General features: G+C 43.6%; 1 protein-coding gene across 2 annotated transcripts in view; it reads left to right on the forward strand.

Moving 5' to 3' along the window:
- LOC141107931 (excitatory amino acid transporter 1-like) overlaps positions 1–27953 on the forward strand; it is a 185513-nt gene that overhangs the window by 135473 nt on the left and 22087 nt on the right. For both annotated transcript variants that reach the window (XM_073599013.1, XM_073599004.1), the window contains 4 exons: positions 14089–14468; positions 14569–14802; positions 17516–17710; positions 23019–23153. In XM_073599013.1, coding sequence (XP_073455114.1) covers positions 14089–14468; positions 14569–14802; positions 17516–17710; positions 23019–23153 — 944 coding nt within the window. The remainder of the gene's footprint in view (positions 1–14088; positions 14469–14568; positions 14803–17515; positions 17711–23018; positions 23154–27953) is intronic.

Raw genomic sequence — 27953 nt, forward strand, 5'->3', positions numbered from 1 at the left:
GGGGGGGGTTCGTTGGGTAGGGGTACTCGGGAGGACATAAAGAAAATGCCTCTCATGCAGCCGACTGCATTTGGTTGGGGATGTGAATGGGGGAAGTACGGGCGCTGCAGAAGTGGTGGGTTCCCAATTAGGATTGGCGAATGCAGCAGGAAGGGCATTATGGGCACGACGGGCCTGTGTTTGTCTTTTTGGTGGCAGCGGGACACTACTTGTGCTTGCCACCTCACCAGCTTGAACTGCACTTATGGGACTCGCCACGTCACCAAGTGTTACTGCAGTGCTGGTTTGACTATGACCGGGGTGTACTAGGCCACTGGTGCTTGCCAGTTCACCAAAACGCTACCAAAAAAACTGTTAGCGATCGCAGGGATCAGGCCTGACTCTGCAAACGCTGCAGTTATGCGTTAAGTGTTTTGTAAGTGACAGTGATCGATCGATACTGCACTTGGGTGGGCTGGGCCGGGCGGAGGGGCAAAATGCAGGTGCTAGCAGGTATCTGGGCTGATCCCGCTAACACTGCATTTTTGGGAACCCTAAACTGCTGGGGACGCCAGTATAGATCTGATCGGATCAGATATTGATCCGTTCAGATACTATACCACTAAAGGAGGCGTATGCTGCGTGCGTGGGTGTTAGCGGTACTGGCGCTAATCTGACGCTGCTTGGGGCTGGTGCTTGCCAGTTCACCAAAATACTACCAAAAAAACTGTTAGCGATCGCAGGGATCAGGCCTGACTCTGCGAACGCTGCAGTTATGCATTTAGTGTTTTGTAAGTGTCAGTGATCGATCGATACTGCACTTGGGTGGGCTGGGCTGGGCCGGGCGGAGGGGCAAAACGCAGGTGCTAGCAGGTATCTGGGCTGATCCCGCTAACACTGCGTTTTTGGGAACCCTAAACTGCTGGGGACGCTAGTATAAATCTGATCGGACCAGATATTGATCCGTTCAGATACTATACCACTAAGGGAGCTGTACGGTGCGTGCGTGGGTGTTAGCGCTACTGGCGCTAACCTGACGCTGCCTGGGGCTGGTGCTTGCCAGTTCACCAAAATGCTACCAAAAAAACTGTTAGCGATCGCAGGGAGCAGGCCTGACTCTGCGAACGCTGCAGTTATGTGTTTAGTGTTTTGTAAGTGACAGTGATCGATCGATACTGCACTTGGGTGGGCTGGGCGGAGGGGCAAAACGCAGGTGCTAGCAGGTATCTGGGCTGATCCCGCTAACACTGCGTTTTTGGGAACCCTAAACTGCTGGGGACGCTAGTATAGATCTGATCGGATCAGATATTGATCCGTACAGATACTATACCACTAAGGGAGGCGTATGCTGCGTACGTGGGTGTTAGCGGTACAGGCGCTAATCTGACGCTGCCTGGGGCGACGCATATCACCGCCGGGCGATCAGGGGGCTAAACCTTTATTCGGTAATAAACGGCGGGTGCCCTGACACTATAAAAAATAAACAAACTAACCAGCGTCACCCGTAACAGTTATACGGTGATCAGTGGTGAAAGGGTTAACTAGGGGGCCATCAAGGGGTTAAAACATTTATTCGGTAGTATATGGGGGTCCCCGACGCTATAAAACTGACGGCGAACCTAAATATTTAGGTCCCTAACTATCGTCACCAGCGACACTAATACAGCGATCAGAAAAATGATCGCTTAGCGACACTGGTGACAGGGGGTGATCAAGGGGTTAAAACTTTATTAGGGGGGGTTAGGGGGGTATCCTAGACCTACAGGGGGCTACCACTCACTGTTCCAACACTGTAACTGTCACAAACTGACACCAATGCAGTAATCAGAAAAAAAAAAAAAAAAAAACTGCTGGTGTCAGTTTGTGACGGGGGGGGGGGGGGTGATTGGGGGGGGATCGGGGGGCGATCGGGGGGGGGGGATCGGGGTGTTTTGTGTGCCTGGCATGTTCTACTGTGTGTGTAGTGTTTGTGCACTCACATACCTGTCTTCTCTCCTCGGGCCGGAACGGAAATTACCGAGCCGAGGAGAGATGACATCATTTCCTTTGCTGCTGTTTAGCATACAGCAGCAAAGGAATGTTCCCATTGGCCGGCGGCGATCGCGAGGGTGGGGCCACGAACGGATGGCCTCCCCCTCACCTCCGAACGCCGGGGGACAAAAGACGACCGCCTCGGGCACCGGGTGGGGGGGTCCGATCGGACCCCCCACCCGCAGAAGGCAAATCATGTATATGTACGTGATTTTGCCTGTCCGTGCCACCTTGCCGACGTACATCGGCGTGAGGCGGTCGTCAAGTGGTTAAGAAGCCCCCAGCCACATTCTATTTCTGGCAGTGATATGCCAAGACTGATTTACCTTCGGTATCATCATCATTTGCACCACCTAATACAACTTCATTGGCAGTTTTTAATTGTTTTAAAATATACTTTTTGTTATGTACTTAACCTACAGCCTTTCAAGTGAAGGTTCTCCCTTTCTCATTACTCTGGTTTGACAACAACTTAAAGCGGAGTTCCTCCCAAAAGTGGAACTTCCGCTTTAAGGATTCCTGACCCCCTGATATGCCACATTTGGCATGCCATTTTTCGGGGGGTACCTAGTTTTGACAGATACCCAGCTCCTCCTCTCCCCCTCCCTCCTTGCAATTTTCTGGGACATGTCACAGGTCCCTGAAGTTTGCTCGGCCATTGTGCTCGCACATGTGCAGTGAGCACTCAGCTGTGAAGCCGCAAGGTGTCACAGCCGAGTGCCCACACTTGCAATGTCGGCACCGTGGAGAAGAAAGGGAGGGAACTAAGTCTTCAGCGGCTGCATCGCTGGACCGTGGGACAGGTGAGTGTGTGTTTAATAAAAGTCAGCAGATACAATTTTTTGTAGCTGCTGACTTTTAACCACTTAAAGACCAACCTCGTTTTGGATTTTAGGTGTTTACATGTTTAAAACAGGTTTTTTTGCTAGAAAATTACTTAGAACCCCCAAACATTATATATTGTTTTTTTTCTAACACCCTAGAGAATAAAATAGCGGTCATTGCAATACTTTTTTTTGCACCGTATTTGCGCAGCGGTCTTATAAGCGCACTTTTTTTGGAAAAAAATCACTTTTTTGAATAAAAAAATAAGACAACAGTAAAGTTAGCCCAATTTTTTTTTATATTGTGAAAGATAATGTTACGCCAAGTAAATTGATACCCAACATGTCATGCTTCAAAATTGCGCCCGCTCGTGGAATAGCGTCAAACTTTCACCCTTAAAAATCTCCATAGGCGACGTTTAAAAAAATTCTACAGGTTGCATGTTTGGAGTTACAGAGGAGGTCTAGGGCTAGAATTATTGCTCTCGCTCTACCGGTCGCGGCGATACCTCACATGTGTGGTTTGACCACCGTTTTCATATGCGGGCGCTACTCACGTATGCGTTCGCTTCTGTGCGCGAGCTCGTCGGGACAAGGCGCTTTAAATTTTTTTTTTTTTTTTTTTTTATTATTTATTTTACTTTATTTTATTTATTTTTTCACTGTTTTAAAAAAAATTTAAACATCCCTTGTAATAGAAAAAAGCATGACAGGTCCTCTTAAATATGAGATCTGGGGTCAAAAAGTCCTCAGATCTCATATATAGACTAAAATGCAAAAAAAAAAAAAAAAGTTGTTTAAAAATATGACACAAAAAAAATTGTGCCTTTAAGAGAAGTGGGCGGAGCCGTCGTAATGACGTCGCTCTGGCCGTCACATGGTATAGAGACGGGTGGGGGCCATTTTGGCCTCACTCGTCTCAGTACCTCAGCGGTGACAGGTCCCGATCTCCTCCGCCGTTACCGACGGCTCCGGTAAGCGGCGGAGGGTGCGGGAGAGCGGCGGGAGGGGGGGTGGCACCTCTCCCGCCGCCGATAACGGTGATCTCGCGGCGTACCCGCCGCTGAGACCACCATTATCGTGTACAGAACCGCTCGCTGTAAAGATGGATATCTCGGTTGTGGCAGCAGCTGCTGCCGTTACCGAGATATCCATCTTTAAAAAAATGACGTATATATACAGTGAGCGGTCGTGAAGTGGTTAAGAAAATTAAACACTGAAAAATAGCTGTTTTCTTTTCAAATTCAGTATAAAATGTAGTTTAATAGTCTGAGGCACTATGGGGTTGATTTACTAAAACTGGAGAGTGAAAAATCTGGTGCAGCTCTGCACAGAAACCAGTCGACTTCCAGGTTTTTTTTTTTGTCAAAGCCTAATTGAACAAGCTGAAGTTATGCCTCATACACACGATCGGAAATGCCGCCAGCAAAAGACCGACATGAGCTTTTGGTCGGAAAATGCGACCGTGTGTATGCTCCATCGGACTTTTGCTGGCGGAATTCCAGACAGCAAAAGATTGAGAGCAGGTTCTCTATTTTTCGGTCGGAAAAAGTTCCTATCTATAAAAGCGATCGTCTGTATGCAATTCAGACGCGAAAAAAAAATCATGCATGCTCAGAAACAATTCGACGCATGCTCGGAAGCATTAAACTTCATTTTCTCGGCTCGTCGTAGTGTTGTACGTCACCGCGTTCTTGACGGTCGAAAGTTTAGAGAACTTTTGTGTGACCATGTGTATGCAAGGCAAGCTTGAGCGGAATCCCGTAGGAAAAGCCATCATATCTTTTTCCGACCAAAATCCCGATCGTGTGTACGCGGCATAAGAAGGTGATTGGCTACCATGCACAGCTGCACCAGATATTGCCATCTCCAGTTTTAATAAATCAACTCCTATGAGTGTTTTCTTGTTTGCACACCATGTGTATTATAAACTTAAGTACCAGCAAATAGCATTCATTCAATTTTCTTTCTCGTACATCACGGGACACAGAGCCTCAGTAATTACTGATGGGTTATAGGGTATCACTAGGTGATTGGACACTGGCACACCCTAGACAGGAAGTTCAACCCCCTATATAACCCCTCCCTTACTGGGAGTGCCTCAGTTTTTTCGCCAGTGTCTTAGGTGTTGGTCACAAGTAAAGATGTGCTGTGCTGAGCTCCACTGGAATATCCTATACTGGGGCAAGCCATGAAACTGGATCCATTCAAAGTGTCTTTAACCAGGCCAAATTTGATAGTACCCAGGCCTCGTGTCTGAAGAAACAAGGTTTTACCTGTAACAATTCTCTTTTTAGAGAGCTGGACCCCGGGATCCAGTATTTGTTTTTTTCAGCCATATCCCTGGCGGGGTGCTTTACAGGCCCAGAACTGCGGATCAACCTATACATAGGGGGTCCCAGTCTCTGAAGGTTTTTCTCTAAACGGAGCCCACCGTGAGAGGTGAAAATTGGATCTGTTACACAGAACCCTGCAGCTGGATAAGGTAAGGGAGACTCCTTAAGAATTTTTCTAGTTCTAATAGGTTTCTCCTTTAAGTAAATGTATGCCTATAGTCGCCACTGGGGGCTGTCAAGAGCACATACCTTTTCATGCCTGATCTGTCTTGTCTCGGTGTCCACGCTGTACGCTCCTCCAAGCCATGCTCCAGGTAGGATGTGGGGGGGGTTTTCTCATGCAGGGATTCTCCCCCATGGCTTAGGTAAGGCATAGGGAAGTGGTAATATGCTGCACTGCCCGCCGCTACCGCCATTACAGCAGCTTCCCATCCCCGGCCCTCCTCTCTCCTCCTCCCCAGCCTCCCCACCATGCTGGTTACGAGGATTGGAGCCTCGGCTCGCGCAGGAAATTGGTCTTTTTTGAAAAGACGGGGGGAGGGGCGGGCGGGGGAGGGGGGCGGAGCATTAACCCGACGTCGGCGTGGTTAGACCCCCACATTGCAGGCTGCACACAGGCTATAAAGTGCACTTTTTTTCAGATGCACACGGCCTATGGAGGGACACAGAGCAGACGGGCGCATGTCAGGTGGGAGACACAAGCATTCCCAGGCAACATTTACTTGAGCACCAGACTGAGACTTGGTAGCAGTTGCTGAACTACATTGCTCAGCAGTCAGTGCATTCTGGTAGTGCCTCTGCCTTTGTTGTTTTGCACTATGGGCAGAAGAGGTACAAATACCCCAAAAAATAGGGGCTCTAGGGGATCTCCCTCAGGCTCTGAGGACCCCCCTTCTGCAGCACCTTCCCCCCTGAAGGACCTGGGGAAGCTGGCCAGGGTGAGCCGTCGGGGTCAGGGGCTGCAACTGCTTCTGGCACTTCAGCCCCTGTATACATTACTCGGGAGGTTTTTTCCTCAACCATTAATGGATTAGAGGAAAGACTAGTGGCCTTACTCGCATCTTCACTCAGTGAAAGAAAATGCACTAGGCCCCCCTCTGCCACCCAGGACCCTCAAACAGAGGAACTCTGGGGAAAAAGGAGAGGATCGGAAGGTAACTGATGACTCCTCTTCTGAGGAATAAAGTGGAGAAGGGCCCTCTTCAGCGTCTCAGGAGGAGAAGTTGCTGATGCAAATTCTTGCAGGATTGGTCCGCTCCACATTTAAGTTACCCGTATTTGAGTCAGCTGAAGAACCCTTTTCTTGTTTGGGTTTACTGAAGCCTCCTCAAACTACACATGCCTTTCCTGCTCATAGTTTACTGGAAAAGCTTATTTATTCTGAGTGGGATCACCCAGATAAAATTTTTTTTCCTCCCAAAAAGTTTTCAACACTTTATCCTATGGAGGAAAAATTTACAAAGATGTGGGGTATACTGCAATTGATGCCTCCATTTCCTCCGTAAATAAAAGTCTGACTTGTCCTGTTGACAACGCTTAGATGCGTAGGGATCCAACTGATAAGAAATTGGAATTCCTGTTAAAAAATGTTTTCTCCTTGGCAGGTTCAGTGGCTCAACCTGCAGTGGCAGCAATCGGAGTTTGTCAATACTTGAGAGACCATGTTAAACAGGTCCCCAAAGTTTTACCTGAACAGCAAGCCAAAACCTACCAGCGGCTTTGTGTTTTGCAGTTGATGCAATCAGAGATTCTATCTTTCAGAGCTCTCACCTTACGCTTGGGTTGGTGCATATGCGTAGAATATTATGGTTGAAAAATTGGTCAGCCGAATCACGGCATCAAGGGCCAGGTCTCGGCCTTGTCAGTATTGCTTCAATGGCCGCTTGCTTCGCATTATTTGGTCCGAAGCTTTATACAGGGGGTAACTTGCCTTAATCCTCTGGTTAAGGAGCCCCTAAACCCCTGGGACTTGAATTTGGTTCTGTCACTTTTACAGAAATAGCCTTTTGAACCAATATGTCAAGATATTGTTCTGCCTTCCTTTTTTCCAGATCCCTGTTCTACGGAAGAAAGGTCACTACATTCTTTGGATATAGTGAGAGCAGTCAAAGCCTATCTGGAAGCGACTGCTCAAATTCGCAAAATGGATGTTTTGTTGGTATTGCCAGAAGGTCCTAATAGAGGACAGGAGCATAGAAATCTACCATTTCTAAATGTATTCGGCAAGTTATTGTTCAAGCTTATGGTTTAAAACAGAAAATTCCGCCTTTTCAAATCAAGGCGCACTCCACTAGGGCTATTATGCTTCGTGGGCAGTGCATCACCAGGCCTCTATGGCTCAAATCTTTAAGACCACAACCTGGTCTTCAGTCCATACATTCACCAGATTTTATCAGGTGGATGTAAGAAGGCATGAGGATATCGTCTTTGGGCGTAGTGTGCTGCAGGCAGCGGTACGAGGTCCTCAGGTCTGATTACACCCTACTTTGTTGTTGTTCCCCTCCCCTCAGATGGCATTGCTCTGGGACATCCCATCAGTAATTAATGAGGCTCTGTGTCCCGTGATGTACGAGAAAAAAAATAGGATTTTTATAACAGCTTACCTGTAAAATCCTTTTCTTTTGAGGTGCATCATGGGACACAGCGGTCCCGCCCCTCTTCTAATAACACTTATATTGCTTTGCTACAAAACTGAGGCACTCCCAGTAAGAGAGGGGTTATATAGGGGGTTAAACTTCCTGTCTAGGGTGTGCCAGTGTCCAATCACCTAGTGATACCCTATAACCCATCAGTAATTACTGAGACTCTGTGTCCCGTGATGTACCTAAGAAAAAAAGGATTTTACAGGTAAGCTGTTATAAAAATCCTATTTTTTTTAGATATTTATTTGAACATATTAAAGCCTAACTTCAGGAATTAGACAAATTCTACCCATGCATCGGGGTCCCTTCTGCAATGCAAGGGTTTAATACCTGTTAGATCTAGGTGAAGCGGAAGAGTCTGCATTGCTTAACTTACCCCAGCTCTGGCTGGCTGCAACTGCTCCCTCCAGCGCACCGGGGCAGGGCTATTGATGCAATTTGGCATGCAATTTGACATGTCAAATCGCATGCCAAATCGACAGCTAATGTCAGCAATAGAACCTTCCGAATCGGTTCGACACCGACTTTGCAGCACCACACCGATTCCCAAAAGTAGTTACTGTACTACTTTTCGCGACTTTGGGTGCGATTTCAATAGGAAACCTGCACAGATGTCTCTGAAATCACCCCCAAATTCGGACTGACATGTGGGTATGAAATTGTGCGAGTTCAGCTGAACTCGCGTGATTTCAATCCTGCAGCAGTGTGAACCTAGGCTAATCCAAAATTGTATGTGGCAGCGGTAGACGTACCCCCATACACACTATTAGATTTTCTGCAGATTTTTGTCTTCAGATTTTCCAAAACATGTAGTGCAAGGGCCTGCCTGACTGCATACAAATTGAAACTCCTTAAGGTTTGACTTCAGATTATATGGTTTTGGTAAATCTGAAGACAAAAATCTGCAGAAAATCTAATAGTGTGTATGGGGCCTTAGAGATGAGGCTTAGTGGGATCAATTGCACCGCTGGAGGGACCCTGCTGGAAATCGGAATAAGAAAGGAATAAGGAGTAAGAAGTTGTACTTATTTCTGCAACCCTAGACTGAATGAGCAGTTAACATATTGAAAGCCGCCAGACAAGCTCTCAGTATCTGTTATATACAGATATTTGAATAAAGGTATTATCTGTTTTAGTCATTTATTCGTTTACTTCTTTACACTTGAAATCTCTATATAGTGTACATATGTAGCATCTACATACTTTGGTGAAAGGGATGCATTAGCCCTGAAATCCTAACAGAAGTACTTGTACTTTCACCCATGTCTATGATGTCATTGCACTACACTCTGGTCCCTGTCAGACCACAAACATATTACTGCCTCCAAGATATGTGCACTTCAAATTTTTTATTCTCCAGTAACAGTTGGACAGCTTTGCCGTAAAGCATAAGTCTAGGTTAGAATCCTGGAGATGACATTACATTTCTCTGCTGACTGCAGAGGAAACGAGCATTTTCCTGCATGCCAGGAGTTTTCCCTTTAATGGTTTTTACAGGGACAATCCGCTCCTGCTTCAACTTTAAATGGAATCCAAGGACTCTATAAAATACCTTTTTTAAATATAATCTCTGTATTCATTTCTTTTTGCCTCGTATTCGACCCTTTGTGGATCTTTCCATTCTGGTGCATAGATGTGAATAATAATTAAACTACATGTCATATGTGAGAATAAACTGCTTGGGCATAGTATAATATGACAATGAAATCCCTTTTTACTTTGTTATGCATTATGGGGTTTGGTTCTCTTGCAACATTGTGCAGAGTTTTATTGCATTAAAGCGCTGAAAATTTTCTAGTTTGACCTAATGATTTTTACAAAGTAAAAAGGAAAATCATTTAGGTTTTAAATAAGTCCTTGGTTTCTAAATAGGATTAAATGCAGTAAGAACTTTTTAAAGAAGACCCTTGGTTTTTAGACAGGGTTAAGTGTGGAACGCATGGGAAACATGGGAAAAGTCCACACGTAAGCAAAAGCCTTGCATTTTAATTGGTCAGATTGATTTAAATAATAAATGTCACTGAAAAAAAGAAAAAAAGTGCAGCAACCATTATGATATTCACATCTAGAAATCAGTGTAACGAAGGTTAGGTATTCAAACAAAGAATCTGATTTTGAAAAGCCAAAGATACCTTTGATTGACTTTTAATCCCTGGGAATACTGCAAAAGGTACTCCTTGCATCATCTTTGTGTGTACACGTACTAAATAAAAATAGCTCACTTGTCATACAGTATGTAATTCAGTTACATCATGGTCAGCAATGTGTCATCTTAATTCATACAGGATACTTCTTAAGGAAAATGATCAGTCACACCCTGATGTATGAATACTTATAAATGAATGCAACATGCAAAATGTGTGTATTATAAGAAAAGTTGTATTTTCTTTAATAAATACTTAATACCAGTACAAATGAAACATAAAAAATATATATATATGGTTGTATATTTTGAACTTTGCAATCTCAAAAGTATGTTAATGGGAGCCTTGGAGCAAAATATTTAATCCATTTATTCCATATTTTTCCTTTTTGTAAACATTGACTACATTCTAAACAAACTATGATAAACAGAGGGCTATTTGATAATTAAGATGCCATATACTCTGCAAAAGCATGTTCCTAAAATACATTCACAGCCTCTGTTCTGTCCCACATCATGGTCAATGCATGTATCCATTCTGCTTCTGTCATGTTCTATGCTCACCTGCATGGGCTAGTCCGTAGCTATGATTATCCATGAACGGCTCAATGGCCATTAATCACTGCCACATTTTTAGTAATGCACAAATGGTCATGAAATGATTTGGGCAAGTATAAGTGTAAACTCCAATGTGCGAAAAAAAAAAAAAAAAATCAAAATGAATAAAGCCAGCACTATGGGACTTGATAATCTGTAAAAGAGGAAGTTTTCTCGAGATGGCTTCAGGGCCTGGTTTGATTGCAGTCACTAAAGAATAAGCAAATAAAATGTAATAGCTAGATTTAGCTAGATAATTCCATTCATTTTCTAGAATTCAAAATAAAATTGGTCATGACAAATAGTAATAATCCAAATCTGCAGACAAAACCAACAACAGCTAGCCTTAACAGGAGAAATTGCATATTTTGCAATCATTCCTGAGTTCCGACCCCAATCACAACGAAATGTTGTAGATAATCATCATAAGGACATTGATTAAAAATTAAAAATAAAATACAAAAAAACAGTACAGATGGAGTATGTTTGATACAAGAATGATCCACAATAACTTTTCCCCACAATGTTTTAATACTGTATGTGTTATATTGAGTGTCAGTTGTAAAATCCCTTCTATTTTTTTTTTTACATGCCCTTGAAGTAGCTGTCTTGTAAGCAGAAGTCATTATACAGTTCTTTATCATTTTCTGATGTAAATAGCCTATTTAGCATTTTCAGTGAGCTAATGACAGCTGGTCAATGCCTCCACCACAAGCTCCAGTATGTCTGAGAACTGTCACAAGCCTTTTAGTGTAATGGCTTTTGCCATGGCATTTTATTCTTAGAGATTCAGGGATAGTTTTCCTTGAAATGTCTGTATAATGGGAACTAGATTTTACTTTTGTAGCCTACAAGGAGTAACAGCAGATTATTTTTTTAATATTGCATAGCAGGTTCATTTGAAATCTTTGAATAGAACATATATTATATCCAAGTAACATTGTTTTTTTTCTGTTTCTTGACTGTTGTTTAAGACTTCCTTATGAGCATCTTCCACTTTCATTAGGCCATAGTGAGACACCAGTTTTGGTCTAGTTAAAGTGGAACTTAACCTATTTATTTAACTGTTTCCTAAAGCAGTTGCCAAGGAATGCCCTAAATAACTGTCAAACCTAGTCAGCCAAACCTAGAACCTAGAACCTAGAAACCTAGTCAGCCAAGATGTTTAACTCTAGTTGTTTGAAAAAGAGTGTGAGTGCAGTGATCAAATCAAGAGTATTGCCAGTTGATTTTATTTATGAATTTATTTATTTTTTGTAGATGTGTCTAATGTGTGGGAAATCAGGCAATTTAAGAATGCTGGCAAATGAAAATGGACAAATCTTTGGGGTGTATTTTATACAAAAATTTCAGAGCTATTCGCCTTTCAAAACTGCATGTACATTGGTTCTGTGCAAATGCCGGCACAATTAAAGGTTACTAGGCTATTCTCTCTCCAGGTCAAATGTTCTCCATTCAAAGGGATAGTGTGAATCAGGAAAGTGGAGCTGATGATTATAGGAAACAAGCACTTTTTTAAAACCAAATATTTAAATCCATCATAAAAATATAGAGTAAAAATGATGTATAGGATAGTGATTACTAAATTATTTTTAAAAGCTGAATACAGTGTATAAAATCTTTTAGATATTGGATTTGTTTTGTATAGACCACATTATTGATGCTGAATGTCATTGCGCAAGCAGACAGGGTTGGAGTTTGTCTGTGGCTGTGTTAAAAGGATATGAACGTGTGATTTCTACTATGCGGCAGCAGTTATCTTATTGTATTGTTGGATAGTGATTGTCTTGTAAAAAGAGCAATTTAAAGTTCATTGTAAAATTAAAAGTTTTGGATAGAGCGTGGAAGGGTTCACACTTCTTGTCAGGTCCTTATAGCAGGTATTAGACATTAGAACTAAGTTTACAAAAGTAAATTTCTTATCTAGTGTACATCACCAAACATCTTTTGAGCTTAACGTAGTACTTAATGCAAAACCTTGCTATCTGTGTCCCATTGGGGAGATTTTCCTTCTCTTCCTGTCCCATAGCCAAAACAGGAAGTGAGAGGAAATCCCTGCAAATTAAGAGAATCCCTTGGGGCTCCCTAGGTCACCAGAACTAATGTCCCCATAGAAAGGTTTCCCCTCGATTACTTTTCTGGGGAAAGCTCAAAATTTGGAATTTTCTTTTAAGCTAAATGATAATGGGAAACAGGACAAATGGAGAGGGTGAATCAGCCCTATTAGGGACACCGACAGCAATAAAAATCTAATAGGTGTTTCTTATCCATCTACACTCTACCTAAATCTAAAAAAAGTTTGCCTTTAGTTATACTTTAATATTTTAAAAGAAATTCTGATACAATTTGGCATTAGTTCAGGCATGTTCAGATCCTAGTCCAAACCCACCTGAGTAAACTTGCCATAAAGCTGTCACCTATACTGGGCAAATCATCTGCGGCTAGGGCATTTCCCGCTCCACAGCTGCGTGTATACAAGAAACTTGTATCTGTAGGGCTGCAGGGCAGGGAATGCCCTGGCCACTTATGATTGAAGGCAATCCAGGCTAGTTAGATAGCTAAATAGCTATCTAATAGCTAATGAAGATAGTTTAATGGCTCCACGTTATTAGACACTGCTTGCCAAGCTGTGACATTTACCAAAACATTATCCTGGTATTGCTGTGGAACATAAAGTTACTCTTTTGCAAATTTGGTTTCTTGATTATGAACACTATTTTCTTATAGTACAGGAAAGACTGCAGAGAGTCCTGTAGTTATTTTATCACTTGTTTGAGATATATTTAGTGTGCCCATGTACTGATCATTGTAGAACACCTGCACCTAGGGAGATAACTAATTACCTTAATATGGACCAGTGGAAGTGCAAGTATTTAAAGCTAACCTGTTACAAAAAAAACAATAAAACTTTGTTACCTGTAAAAGAAGAGCGTGTACACCCACCTTTCTTGGTGCCCACACTACTAAACACCGCTCTTTTCAGTAGAAATGGCCCTGCAAACTCCATTGGCAAACCAACACTTTCAGGCATGTGGTTCTATAAACTTGTTGATCTCCTAGGTCCCCCAAATCGCTCACTGGTTCCTCCTGCTGACCTCTGCATTACTACAGAAGGTAAGATGGAGGCCACTAAGAGGAACCAATGTGATCTGTGGGGGACCCAGGACATCAACACTCCTTAAAATGCTGGTTTCCCAGCAGCACCTGGAGGATCATTTCTACCAAACAGCGTGGCATTTGTGGTGGTGGGAGCAATGGGAAAGGTGGGTATACACGATCATCTTTGGAAAATTCGGTTTATTGATTTAACAATATGCAGACATTACAAAAACAGAAAAACATGCCTACACGTGACCAGAACTATCTATACATAGACAACTAACTATCCTTTTTTTTTCTACAAGTTACAAGCAAAAGTTAACTGGTAAATTATGGTGCAGCCTCTTAAATATTAAATGGTGCAAACTGTTTAAAAATTGGTAAAAAATAATTGTACATAGTGTTGGTTTATAAATGTTATTTGTTTTTTGTTTTAGTACAAAACACAGTACAGCACAAGGGTTTACAAAGTGCCTGTCCCATCTGATGCAAACATGACAGCAGTGACGGAGCAGACCCCAGAAGCTATTAACATCAGTGGCATTGTAGACAATGTGCAGACCCCAGAAGCTATTAACATCAGTGGCATTGTAGACAATGTGACCCGTGCCATTGGACAACTGCAGCAGATGATAGACCTGGAAGAGTTAGTGCCTGTGGCAGGCTCAGCAAATGGAGTAAATGCCTTGGGTTTGGTGGTCTTCTCCATATGCTTTGGACTTGTAATTGGAAACATGAAGGAAAAAGGAAGGGCTCTCAAGGAGTTCTTTGATTGCCTTAATGAGGCTATTATGAGACTAGTGGCAATTATCATATGGTAAGAAAAAGATCACTCAATACTGACAATAACAGGTATATATAGCAGCTTTGCTCTCCTCTCTGTCATGACCATACCCGTAACCTACCTATCTTTCTAGGTATGCTCCAATTGGTATCATGTTCTTGATCTCAGGAAAGATCCTGGAAATGGATGATTTGCTGGTTATGGGAGGACAGCTAGGCATGTACACCATAACTGTTATAATAGGACTCCTCATACATGCTTTGATTGTACTCCCATTGTTGTTCTTCATTGTTACAAGAAGGAACCCATGGCCATTTATTGGTGGCCTTCTTCAAGCTCTCGTCACTGCCCTGGGGACATCATCAAGGTAAGAAACAGCAGGCAAATGTGTAAGAAAAACGGATGTCCATAAGAAATGTCCATATTTCCTATAAATTAGAAAAAAACCTTAAAGTGTTACTAAACCCACAACAGTAAATTCAGTCTGTATATGCAGCATAGCATGCTTGTTATACTCACTTTGGAACCTAACGGGTTAATCTATTGTGTAAAAAGGCTGTTTTATCCTGTATGCATAGATCCTCCCCCTCCTGCTCTGTCTATCTGGGGAAGGCCAGCTAACACAGGCAGAGTAGCCGACCTGCACATGCTCAGTTGTGACTTTTATGCTGGAGAGAACAGTTACTTGTTTAAGAGAAAGCCAGATCACATGATATTGACATCACACATGTGAGCGTTTATACAGGCTGCAGTGGAAATCTCCTCCTACCTGAACTATCAGCACTGGAGAAACTCTGATGTTTATCATGTAACCGTGGTATACAGATCATCCAAAAAGGTATATAGTGGCAGTATTTTAATGTAAAAAGAAGATTTATAATCTGTGGGCACTGTGGGGGGGGACGGATGAACTATTTTCATATTACTGAGTTTAGTAACACTTTAAAATTGATTCTATTCATATGAATCCCATTAGTACTTTGGCAACCAAAAATAATACCCATGTACTGCCCACCAATATCCAGCAACAAAATCAGTATTAAGAGATATAGGTATAGATAGATATATATGTGTCAAAGGATGCAGAAAAGGACCTGTAACGCATCCGGATTGCATTTCTATGGTGTGAACTGGCCCTTAAAATTAAACTGGTCTAAAATGTTTCTAAGGTAACAGTGCTCAAATGCAGGCAAAGTGTTGTGCCTGAAAGAACCTGTGATATAGTTTACAAATTGATTCCTGTGAAATATCCTTGGATCTAACTTAACCACTTGAGTGCCCAGTCTCTTTCCTTAACCCCCCTTGAGACCCAGAAAGTTTTATTTACATTTTTGGTGATGTTTCGGTTTCCTTGAATATATATTAGCATTTGTAGTATGCCCTAATACATAGTCAAGTCAAAAAGTCAGTGTCAGATATAGTTTATTTCCTTGGTTTTATTTGGGAATAAATAATAAAAATTAATTTTACTGCAATTTTTTTTTTTCCTAAAACAGCATTTACGTAATTTGTGTACCCCATAATTTGGCCCCAAAACCAATACGTAGTAGAATGCTAAAGCACAAAGTAAACATATGCGTTATACTATAGGAGAGCATAATTCCCTTTTCAATGCTACATTGTGACGCACACAGTAGAAAAAATGTGTGCATAAGTTGTTAGCATAACCTTAGGCTACTTTCACACTGGGATGGTGAGAGCATCGGCGGTAAAGCGCCGCTACTTTTGGCAGTGCTTCACCGTCGTTTTAGCGGCACTTTTCGGCCGCTAGCGGGGCGCTTTTAACCCCCGCTAGCGACCGAAGAAGGGGTTAATACTGCCCATGTAGCGCCGCTGCCGAAGCGCTTTGCAGGCACTTCGGCAGCGCTGCCCATTCATTTCAATGAAGATGCTGCTTGCAAGACTTTTTTTAGCGTCCTGCAAGCGCACCGCTCCAGTGTGAAAGCACTTGGGCTTTCATACTGGAGTGACAGGAGCGGCGCTTTGCAGGAGCTATTTTTAGCGCTAAAACGCCTGTAAAGTGCCTCAGTGTGAAAGTGGCCTTAGGGTTAGCAGGGCGATGTTATTGTTGGGACCCGAGGATTGATCCAGGGAACAGTCGGCTCCCTTTGAATTTATGGAAAAGCATTGTGTTAGCCTTTGTTAATAGATGCAGCTAGGGGGTGGTAAAACCAGGTGGTTGAGTAACAGTTTTATTGCCCCCAAACCGCCTGCCTGAACCTCAAAGGTGCTCAAGGCAGTGCACATACTATAGCCACGCAAAAATGAAACAGCTTGTCACATTCATTTTCGGCATTACTGATTTTTGTTGAAAAAATATACTTTCTATGTAAAATTTATAAAAAAAACAAGATACTTTAAAAAAGTCCCAACCTTTGTCGATAACCAAAACTTCAGTGGGCGGTAAAGGCTCTGCTATGTGACTATTGATTTTCAGGAGGCAGGACTTAATGTCAACTTCAACAAAAGCAAATGTTGCATGTACTGTTTGGGCCTAGGATCCAAGAGGGGGCTTGACAATGATCGATTTGAAGGCTAACAAAGATATTTGCAGGCATCACAAGTTGCCAACCCTTCGGCACTGTTGTCATCTTAGAATTGTTTTAGGTCAAGACAAGTTCACTTTAGGGTAAACCTGTCCTCATGAGAAAAATCTGACAGCTGCATTCCTGAGCTTCTGAAAACGCTGAATGCCAGGCTAATCTACAGCCTATAGTACTTTCTGTAGTAGCATAATGCCTTAGGCTTGATTCACACCTATGCTTTTTTAGTGCTTTTTGCATTTTGCAGATTTGCACTACAGTCCATTTAACATGGTTTCCTATGGAACATGTTCTGTAGTGCAAATCTGCAAAATGCAAAAAGCACTAAAAATGCATAGGTGTGAATCCAGCCTTAGTGTGCCCCAGAGGGACAGGTGCAGCATCCAGCCCCATCCAACCACCTGTCCATCCTGGTTTCACTAAAGTGCCAGGTGGGACTCTTAGAATTTAGATGACCCTGTGTGCAATGGTCCTAAGACAGTAGTCATTAAAATGATTAAGAGAAAAATAATTTTTTTTTTTTTTTTTTTAAATTAGCTCTGCTACTCTGCCCATCACTTTCAGATGTTTGGAGGAGAACAACGGTGTGGACAAGCGTGTCACTCGATTTGTGCTGCCAGTGGGCGCCACGATTAATATGGATGGTACAGCCCTATATGAGGCACTAGCTGCTATATTTATTGCACAAGTAAATAATTATGAACTGAACTTTGGCCAGATAATCACAATCAGGTAATTATGGTGGAATGTTCATATTATATATTCATATTGCTGTAGCTATATTTTGTGTAATATGTTTAGTGTTTGAACAGTTTTAAGCTATGTCTCAAAACTTCAAATACCAAATGTGGTTTTATAAAGTGATTCATGCCTTTTTTCCTGGTGTTCTTTCTCAATCTTAAAATGAGGAACAAGCAAAATGTCCATTTGAGCTGTAATATTAACCTTTTCGCTGCCAGAGATGTTTTTGCAAATTTTTTTTTTGTTTAATTTTTTTTTATTCTGAAAGACACCTTTTTCTATGACACAGGATATTAGTGCAACAATTTAGGAAACTCAAAATGTCAATAATAAATATACTAAAGTTAATTTTAGGTCACAAAAATGCAATACATTATTACCCATTTTTTTAGACATAATATAAAAGTTGTGGTTGTGCCAAGAAAATAGATACCCAAAATGTCAAACTTAAAAAATTGTCTGCACCTGTGAAATGCAATCTTCGGTACTCTATATTTTTCATAGACTATGCTTTATTTCACAAAGAATTTATTTAATTTTTTTAAAGCAACATACAGCAAACTCATATACAAAACATATATGTACAATGTACAATCATCACAGATAAAAGGAGGAACAGGGGCAGCTCCAGACACATTATTTTGGGGGTCCCGTGTTGGTGCTGAAAGTACATGTGGGGGTGCAAATGTAACCTCCTGCACAGCTGTGGGTGTGTCCAAAAAAGTGGGAGTGGCCAAAAGTGGGTGTTTCTTTAAATTCTAGTGTGACATTTTCTCCCTTTGTATAGACCAAATTAGACCTGAGGTAAACTGAAGAGACTATGTGAATAAAATAAGTCCAGCTGGGGCCAGAAATTATAAACCCCAGCTTGTTTAAAGTTCAGCAATAACCCCCAGAACAGCAAAATTAACTCCCAGCATCCACAATAATTAACCCTTGGTAGGACACAGTTTTAAACCCTTAGCAAGGCACAGTAGTTAACCAGAGGATAGTTCGGTACTTAACCCTCAGTATGGCACAGTAATTAACCATCAGCATTGCACAATAATTAGCCTTCAGCATTTCACAATAACAACAGGGTTCCGGAGTATGCTATGCACAGAATGTGGGGTTCAGGAGTATGCTATGCATAGAGTGCAGAGTTCAGAAGTGTGCTACATAGTTCAGAGCATTCAGAAGTGCGCTAAATGCAGTGTTCAGGAGTGCGCTATGTACATAGTGCAGTTTTCAGGAGTGCGCTACGTGCAGAGTTCAGGAATGCACTGTGTACAGAGTGCATGGTTCAGGAGTCCGCTACGTACAGAGTGCGTGGTTTAGAAATGTGTTACCTACAGAGTGCAGGGTTCAGGGGTATGCTAAGTACAGAGTGAAGAGTTCAGGAGTACGCCAAGTACAGAGTGCAGGGTTCAGGAATGCGCCACGTACAGAGTGCAGGGTTCAGGAGTGCGCCACGTACAGAGTGCAGGGTTCAGGAGTGCGCCACGTACAGAGTGCAGGGTTCAGGAGTGTGCCACGTACAGAGTGCAGGGTTCAGGAGTGCGCCACGTACAGAGTGCAGGGTTCAGGAGTGCGCCACGTACAGAGTGCAGGGTTCAGGAGTGCGCCACGTACAGAGTGCAGGGTTCAGGAGTGCGCCACGTACAGAGTGCAGGGTTCAGGAGTGCGCCACGTACAGAGTGCAGGGTTCAGGGGTGCGCCACGTACAGAGTGCAGGGTTCAGGGGTGCGCCACGTACAGAGTGCAGGGTTCAGGGGTGCGCCACGTACAGAGTGCAGGGTTCAGGGGTGCGCCACGTACAGAGTGCAGGGTTCAGGGGTGCGCCACGTACAGAGTGCAGGGTTCAGGGGTGCGCTATGTACAGAGTGCAGAGCTGTGAATTTGCTGATTCTCCTGAACAGATTGTATTTGGTAGTACTAACCGCCAAAATCAGTATGGGGTATACTTTACACCAATGAGAGAAAGGAGAGATTGTACAGAGGGCAGTGTTATACATTAATGGCTTTGTGTTGAGTTATTTTGAGTGGACAGCAAATTTACACTGTTTTACAAGCTGTACACTCACTACTTTACATTGTAGCAAAGTGTAATTTCTTCAGTGTTGTCACATGAAAAGATATAATAAAATATTTACAAAAATGTGAGGGGTGTACTCACTTTTGTGAGATACTGTTTATAATGGAGCTGTCCATGCAAGTAAAACAGGCCATTGTAAGGCTTCAAAAACTAAACAAATCCATCAGAGAGATAGCAGCAACATTAGGAGTGGCCAAATCAACAGTTTGGTACATTCTGAGGAAAGAAGAACCCACTGGTGAGCTCAGCAACATAAAAAGGCCTGGACATTCACAGAAGACAACAGTGGTGGATGATCACAGGATCCTCTCTATGGTAAAGAAAAAACCATTTACAACATCCAGACAAGTTAAGGTCACTCTCCAGGAGGTGGGAGCGTATCCTTGTCAAAGTCTACAACCATGAGAAGACTTCAGGATAGCAAATACAGAGGGTTCACCACAACGTGCAAACCATTCATAAGACTGAATCATAGAAAAGCCAGATTAGACTTTGCCAAAAACCATCTAAAAAAGCCAGACCAGTTCTGGAAAAGCATTCTTTGGATGGATGAAACTAAGATTAATCTGTAGCAGAATGACGGGAAGAGTGGAGAAAGCTTGGAACAGCTCATGATCCAAAGCACAAAACCTCATCTCTAAATCATGGAGGAGGCAGTGTGATGGCATGGGCATGCATGGCTTCCAGTGGCACTGGGTCATTGGTGTTTATTGATGATGTTACAGAAGCAGCCGGATGAATTCTGCAGTGTTTAAAGATATACTGTCAGCCCAGATTCAGCCAAATGGAGCAAAGTTGATTGGACAGCGATTCACATACTCCTTTAACCACTTCCAGCCCAAGAACGTCCTTGACTTTCAGTGGGAATATCTGAATAATGCCTGCAGCTACAGGCATCATTCAGATATCCTTGTTTTCAGCCGGCGATTCTGTGCACCATAGGAATGATCGTAGCGGCAATTCCACCGCTAGATCATTCTTACAGGCGACGGGAGGGGACATCCCCCCTCCCGCCTCCATCTGGTGCTTCTCCAGGCTCTCCCCTGCCGTCGGGGACCCAGAGAAAGAATCGTCCGCCGCTGGATGACGACCATAGAGATTTCCGGTGACAAAATGGTCACCAGTCATCTCTATGACCGTCAGAGGCCCGGGTGCGACGTTATGATGTCACATCCGGGCCGCGGATGTAAACAAAGCCACGATCACGGCTTGTAAGCATGAGATCATGGATTTTTTTTTTTTTATGATCTCATGCTTTCCAGCCTGAAGGAGAGATGTGGGATCTTATTGACCCCGCATCTCTCCATAAAGAGGACCTGTCACAAACGATTCCTATTACAAGGGATGTTTACATTCCTTGTAATAGGAATAAAAGTGATAATAAAAATGTAAAAGAAAATAAAATATTAAAAAAAATCATTTAAAACGCCCCTGTCCCTGGTAGCTCGCGCTCAGAAGCGAACGCACGCGTTAGTCCCTCCAACATATGTAAACGTCTTTAAAACCAAACGTGAGGTATCACCGCATGCTTTAGAGTGTGAGGAACAATTCTAGCACTATACCTCCTCTGTAACTCTAAACATGTAACCTGTAAAAAATTTTAAAGCATCGCCTATGGAGATTTTTAAGTACCGAAGTTTGGCGTCATTCCATGAGTGTGCGCAATTTTAAAGCGTGACATGTTGGATATCTATTTACTCAGCGTAACATCATCTTTCACATTGTACAAAAAAATTGGGCTAACTTTACTGTTTTGTTATTTTTTTTAAATCATGAAACTGTTTTTTTTTTTTTTCCAAAAAAAACGCGTTTGAAAAATTGTTGCACAAAAAACGTGCGAGATAAAAAGTTGCAACGACCACCATTTTATTCCCTAGGGTGTCTGCTAAAAAAAAATATGTAATGTTTGTGGGCTCTGAGTAATTTTCTAGCAAAAAAAATTATGATTTTTACATGTAGGAGAGCCAGAATAGGCCAGGTATGGAAGTGGTTGAATGCCTTCTGAGATTGTTTCTATCATGTCTTGTACATCTTACTGTTAACCCTTATATATCGAATCTGAATTGTACAGACTTTTGTCTTCCTGTATTACATATGTGCATTATTTCAATAAATATTACCTGCTAATTAGGGATGAGTCAAACACCCCCAGGTTCGGTTTGCAGCAGGACATGCGAACAGGCAAAACATTTGTGCGAACACCGTTAAAGTCTATGGGATGCGAACGTGAAAAATCAAAAGTGCTCATTTTAACCACTAGCCGACCAGCCGACACAGTTATACTGCGGCAGGTTGGCTCGGCTGGGCAAATCGCCATAGCTGTACGTCGCTCCTTTAAGAACTGACAGCAGGCGCACGCACGGGCACCCGCGTTCGTTTGTGACAGAGCAAGAACCAGGATCTGTGGGTGCAAACACACAAATCCCGGTTCTCTCAGGGAAGAGGAGAGAGATTGTGTGTTCATACTAAGTATGAACACTGATCTCTCTCCTCCCCTAGTCAGTCCCATCCCCCCTACAGTTAGAACACACCCAGGGAACACAGTTAACCCCTTGATCGCCCCTAGCGTTAACCCCTTTCTTGCCAATGTCATTTATATAGTAATCAATGGCTATTTTTAGCTCTGATCGCTGTATAAATTTCAATGGTCCCAAAATTATGTAAAAAAAAAAATATTTGTTATATATTTATCTGTTTAAAAAAAATTTATAAAAATGTTGTTTGGGTACAGCTTTGCACGACCATGCGAATATCATTCAAAGTGCAACAGCACTGAAAGCTGAAAAATGGCCTGGGCAGGAAGGGGGTAAAAGTGCTCAGTAGGCAAGTAATTAAAGTGGAACTAAACCCTCCTACTCTTTACAGCCAAGATAGCTGCCATCTTAGCCTCTGTTTAATCTGCAGTTGCGATGGTGCTGCACATGTGATCAGTTATGGTACCAGCCATTTGATGGCTTGACAGTTCGGTTGGGAGCACAAACATTTGTGACAGTTATCGTACACAGAATGCATTGAATAAATTTGTTCTACAAAACTATTAAATTGATGTGTTCAGGTCTGCTTATTGCTGAAAAATAGGCCCTACTCATAATACACTGTTCCCCTTTAAATATAAAAATTGGTTAAAGGGACCGAGTACTTTCTACACTTACAAAACATTATAGATGATTGTCTGTCTTTATAGTCTGTGAGTTATCTGATGTTCTCTTATTTTTCTCCTCACAGCATCACAGCTACTGCTGCCAGCATAGGAGCAGCAGGTATCCCTCAGGCTGGCCTGGTTACTATGGTTATTGTGTTGACATCAGTGGGACTTCCCACAGAGGATATAACGCTCATTATCGCTGTGGACTGGTTCCTGTAAGTGTCTTATCAGTGGGGTGACATTATACTGGATTGTTAACTAGCTTGGCACCAGAAACTATTAGGCAGAAGAGATCAAACTCTTTTTTGGTTTACTGATGTTTTGGTAACACATCAAAATCACTGATGAAGAGGAGTCAACAAATATTTTGTTATTTTACATTGGCATAGTAAAACCCTCATAATCTGGTATAAACCTTGTTGGGTGATTATCCGGTATCAATATGGATTATTAGACATTCATAAAAAATATAAAAAAATCAAAGAGAACAAAAGGAAATGTTCCTTTTTTTTTGTCTGTCTGCCCTGCATAAACAATCCGCTTCCTCCTTTTGCAACCACCATCATTCCTAGTTGAGATATCTACTTGGTTTTTGTTTTGGTACACTTTATCCCTAACTGTGGCCAACCAGAAGACTTCTCAAAATCCTGTAGTGATCAGAATTTTCTTTTCATTAGAAGGTCATCTAGATATTATGTTTTCTCAGGTGTTCTCCACAACATCTCCCAATGCGTTCCCCATATTCCTTTTCTGTTATGCCTGTACCTTGTTCTCGAAAGCACTGTGGATGTGTAAGAGGGTAGCATTTCTTAACCCCTTAACACCACCTCCAAGCAGCCCTATAACTGGGCTTTAACCCTTTCGCTGACAGAGCCGCATTTGCATTTTTTACACGCATGCATAAAAAAAAATGTAGGCCTTAGGATTACATAAAAAAATTGTGGTAGTTCCAATTTTTTATGTCACGGTATTACTGCAAAGTTTTCAGTAAAAAATACACTAAAGTTAGTTGTAAAGGAACAGAAATGCAATAAATTACCCAATGTTTTGGTAAAATATAAAAGATGAGGTTGCGGGGGGGCATGGCCTGGACATGGCTGAGTAAAGTTGAGTGGTGCCTGAGCTCCCGACTCCAGACCCAACAATAGCGGCTGTTATGCTATTTTATCGGCCTTTTGCTATTCGGCCATGAGCTATAGAAAGAAAAGCAAACACAAGGGATCTGCTAAGACATCCCCGGCGGCCCAGATAGATCGATACCTCAAGGCAAAGCTCAGGACAGACCCGGAGGCCCACAGCGTGAGTCCACGTGGCGAGGCCCGAACAATATCTTCTTCCCCAGGAGGTATGGCGTCCTCCCAGAGAACAAGCTCACAGCCCTTGACGGGGATACCGGCTCTTTTGAACCCCTCACTTGGCAGCCAGTCGGGAGCTGGTCTTTCTATGCAGCTAATGGGTGAAGACGCAGACATACGAGCGCTGTTGAGAGCTCTCCCCACCAAGGCTGACATGGAAGCTCTACCCACTAAGGCGGACATGGAGGCGCTAGTGCTACGGGTTGAGGAATGTGACGCCATGACCTCCAGGAGATCCGCACAGAGGTTCAAGAAATAGACGAGCGGCTGACCAGACAGGAAGCCTCGGTGGGGGCACTGGAGACATGACTGGCACAGTTGGAGAGAACGCAACAGAAGCAGCAGGACCAACTAGCAGAAGTGCAGCTGCATGCCGAGGATTTAGAGAACCGGAGCAGGCACCAAAACCCACGGCTCCGGGGAATACCTGAAGCGATGGGCCAGGAAAATCTAACTGAAACGGTACGAGCAATCATACAGACAATCTTGGACGGAGACCTCCCAGCCTCCCTGGAATTCGACAGGGTGCACAGGGCACTCGGCCCCAGGCATGCAGATGTAGACCGACCCCGTGATATTCTCTGTCGCCTGCACAGATATACCCACAAAGATCAGATCTTGCATGCGGCATGGCTCAAGGGTCCTGTGGACTTCGATGGGGCACAAATCACAATATATCCAGATGTGTCCCGAGCGACCCTCTTGAGGAGAGCGATGCTAAAGCCCTTGCTGGAGAGACTGTGTTGAGCGGATCTAACATACAGATGGGGATTTCCTATCCAGCTGACCATTCGGAAAGGGAACGCTTCCTTTACTTTACGGCGCCATGCCAAGCTCCCGGATTTATTTGCTTTCCTAGGTATGGAACCGTTTCCGTTGAGGGATTGGCTGAGTCCCCTACCAAGCGGAGATCTCCGTCTGGCCCCACAGAGCGTCCCGTCTGGTCTCCCCCGTCGATCCTCCAGGCGCAGGCAGAGAGAGCCCACTCCTCTGGGAAGGGGAGATCCGGAGCCGTGAGTCCTAAAGACGCACACACGTAAGTGACAAGGAGCTCGGGTTGAATGCGCCAAGGGACTGTTATATGCCCTCCAGAAAGCCCCCTTCCCCCCCGGCTGACCGATCCCCCTCGAGTCACTTTCAGGCCCATGGGTTTTCCCCCCCTCCACCCCCCGTTCCCTCCATGTTGCTCATTGACAGTACAGAGTAAAATGCACAATGGACTGCCCCCATCCCCGGAAGCAGACACAATGCCTCAATAGGAAGGGTTTTACCCCCTTCGTTCCAGGACTTGTTAACGGGAGCCCCCCCCCCCCCAGGTGTATTACCATGCTTGACATTCTAGGGTGTGTGGACCTCGAAAGAGATTAGGTGGATATCACCTATGGCTGCCTACCTGCATATGTCTAGCTTGTATTCTGAACTCTTGTAACTAACCTGGAGCCTATAGTACGCGATGCAAGGCAACCCACCCACAGACTGTGATCCAGCAATTGGGAGGAGATATAGTCTAGTCGGGGAACTGAGGAATATGTTTGCAGCATGTTGTTAGCACATTGTGTCTTTAGGGATGATGCGGGTGGGGGGTGGATGGGGGCGGGGGGATGTTGGGATTGTCCTGGCAATGTAACTAATGCATGTTATCTCAGTATGGCTGGGCAGCCTGGTGCTTTAGCTCCCAGAGCGCTGTTGATGGGGTGCAGGAGGCTACCCTGTAATCGGGGTGGTCTATGCGCTCCCATTGCCAGAGTAAACGAGCCCCCCCAATGGGAACCCGCCCAGAGGGATGGAGCGCGTCTTAAGGAGGCAGCTGGTACTGGGCTGTACACCATGAAGTCATCGCCAATTTGGCTGTAAGAAGAGGGAGCTCTGGAGGGCGAGCAGAAATAATGTTTAACTGCTCTTCTGGTCCCTAAAATGCTGAATTACCCGAAGCTTTGCTTGTTGCTGTAGTAACTTGCTCCACCGTTGCTCTAATGGGAGCCCGCTCCCACCTGCTGCGCGCCCATTTTTTGGACAGATCCTGGGGGTTCCTTTTGAGATTCCGCCCCCAGAACTTGATCATCTGTCCGCGAGATGGGGGTCTGGCGGGGGAAGTGGATCCTCCACGAATATCCCAGTTTGCAATTACTAATTTGCATTACAGTTCTTATTGTTTTTGGTTTAGGTTGCCTGTGCTTGTATTTTTCAGGTTTGCGTCTGGATAGGGAGCTCCTGACCCCGTTGTGTTTAGTCACTACCCCAAATAGGATTACACCCCCCTGGGGCTCTGAGCGGGAGCTCTAAGGGTGTACTGAGACTTAGTCTCTCAAACGCCGTAGGTGTTTTAGCTATACGGGTTCCCTGATATATCAGTGACCCATTATCTCACTTTTCACCTTACTATCCCGTATCCCCTTTCTATCCCCCCTTCTATATCCTTTTACACTTTTTTTCTTCTCCCTCTCGTCTACCACCCCTTGCATACCCCTTCCCCCCCCTTTTTTTTTTTTTCTTCTTCTCTCCTCCCCCTTCCTCCAGCCCGGCTTAGGCTATGAGCCCGAAAGAACCTATCAGGCTCATGTCCATTAATGTGAAGGGACTTAACACCCCGGAGAAACGTTCGATGGTGCTATCAAACTTGAGACATGCAAAAGCCCACATATGCTTCCTCCAGGAGACCCATTTTCGAGCTGATAGAATACCGAGACTCCATGACCGCTGCTTCCCGGTTGCTTATCATGGGTGCTCCTCCGACTCCAAGTCTAAAGGGGTTAGCGTGCTGATACGATCCACGACGCTGCGTGACCAGTGGAGCGATGGTGAGGGGAGAGCTCTGTTTGTGAAAGAAATGCTGGGTAGCTCTTTGGTGACCCTGGTGAACCTGTACCTCCCCAACACTGGGCAGATTGGATTCCTTGAGTCTACTTTGACTAAATTGCAGGATTTTGCGGAGGGGGCAGTGATCCTTGGAGGTGACCTAAATTTTTCCATGGACCCATCCTTAGACACGTCCAGACATGCTTCCCAGATCTCTTATGCGGCACTCAAACGCTTAAAGAAAAACCTATATGCTTTCCAGCTGGTAGACGTAAAGTAAATGGCCAGCTTTCCTCCCCCTTTGGTATAACCAATGGGGCACGGCAGGGCTGCCCCTTATCCCCATTGATATTTATCTTGTCCCTGGAACCATTCCTCCGTACGGTGAGAGACAATCCTAACATATTGGGAATACATCTAAGTGATTCCCTGGCCCCTAAAATAGCAGCTTTTGCCGATGACCTACTTTTTTTCATATCTAACCCATTGGTTTCTATACCAAACCTGCTGTCAGAATTGCATAAATATGGTACGCTGTCTTTTTTTAAAATCAATTTCCAGAAATCGGAAGCTTTAAATATAACCATGCTACGAGCAGACTTTTCCTTTAAATGGTCAAATTCCTCCATTAAATATTTGGGCATCCGCCTGACTAGCAAGATAGAGGATTTCTTTTCCCTAAACTTTCCCCCCCCCCTTTTGATGGATATCAAAAAAGATTTACAGACGTGGCAGACGGGCATGTTCTCCTGGTTTGAACGATGTAGTATAATAAAGATGAACATTATGCCTCAAATATTGTATCATCTTCAGACCCTCCCTATTAGGATCCCAAATGCCTTTCTGAGAGCAGCTAACCGAGCA

This window comes from Aquarana catesbeiana, linkage group LG01 (assembly GCF_042186555.1).
Source record: "Aquarana catesbeiana isolate 2022-GZ linkage group LG01, ASM4218655v1, whole genome shotgun sequence".
Lineage (NCBI taxonomy): Eukaryota > Metazoa > Chordata > Amphibia > Anura > Ranidae > Aquarana > Aquarana catesbeiana.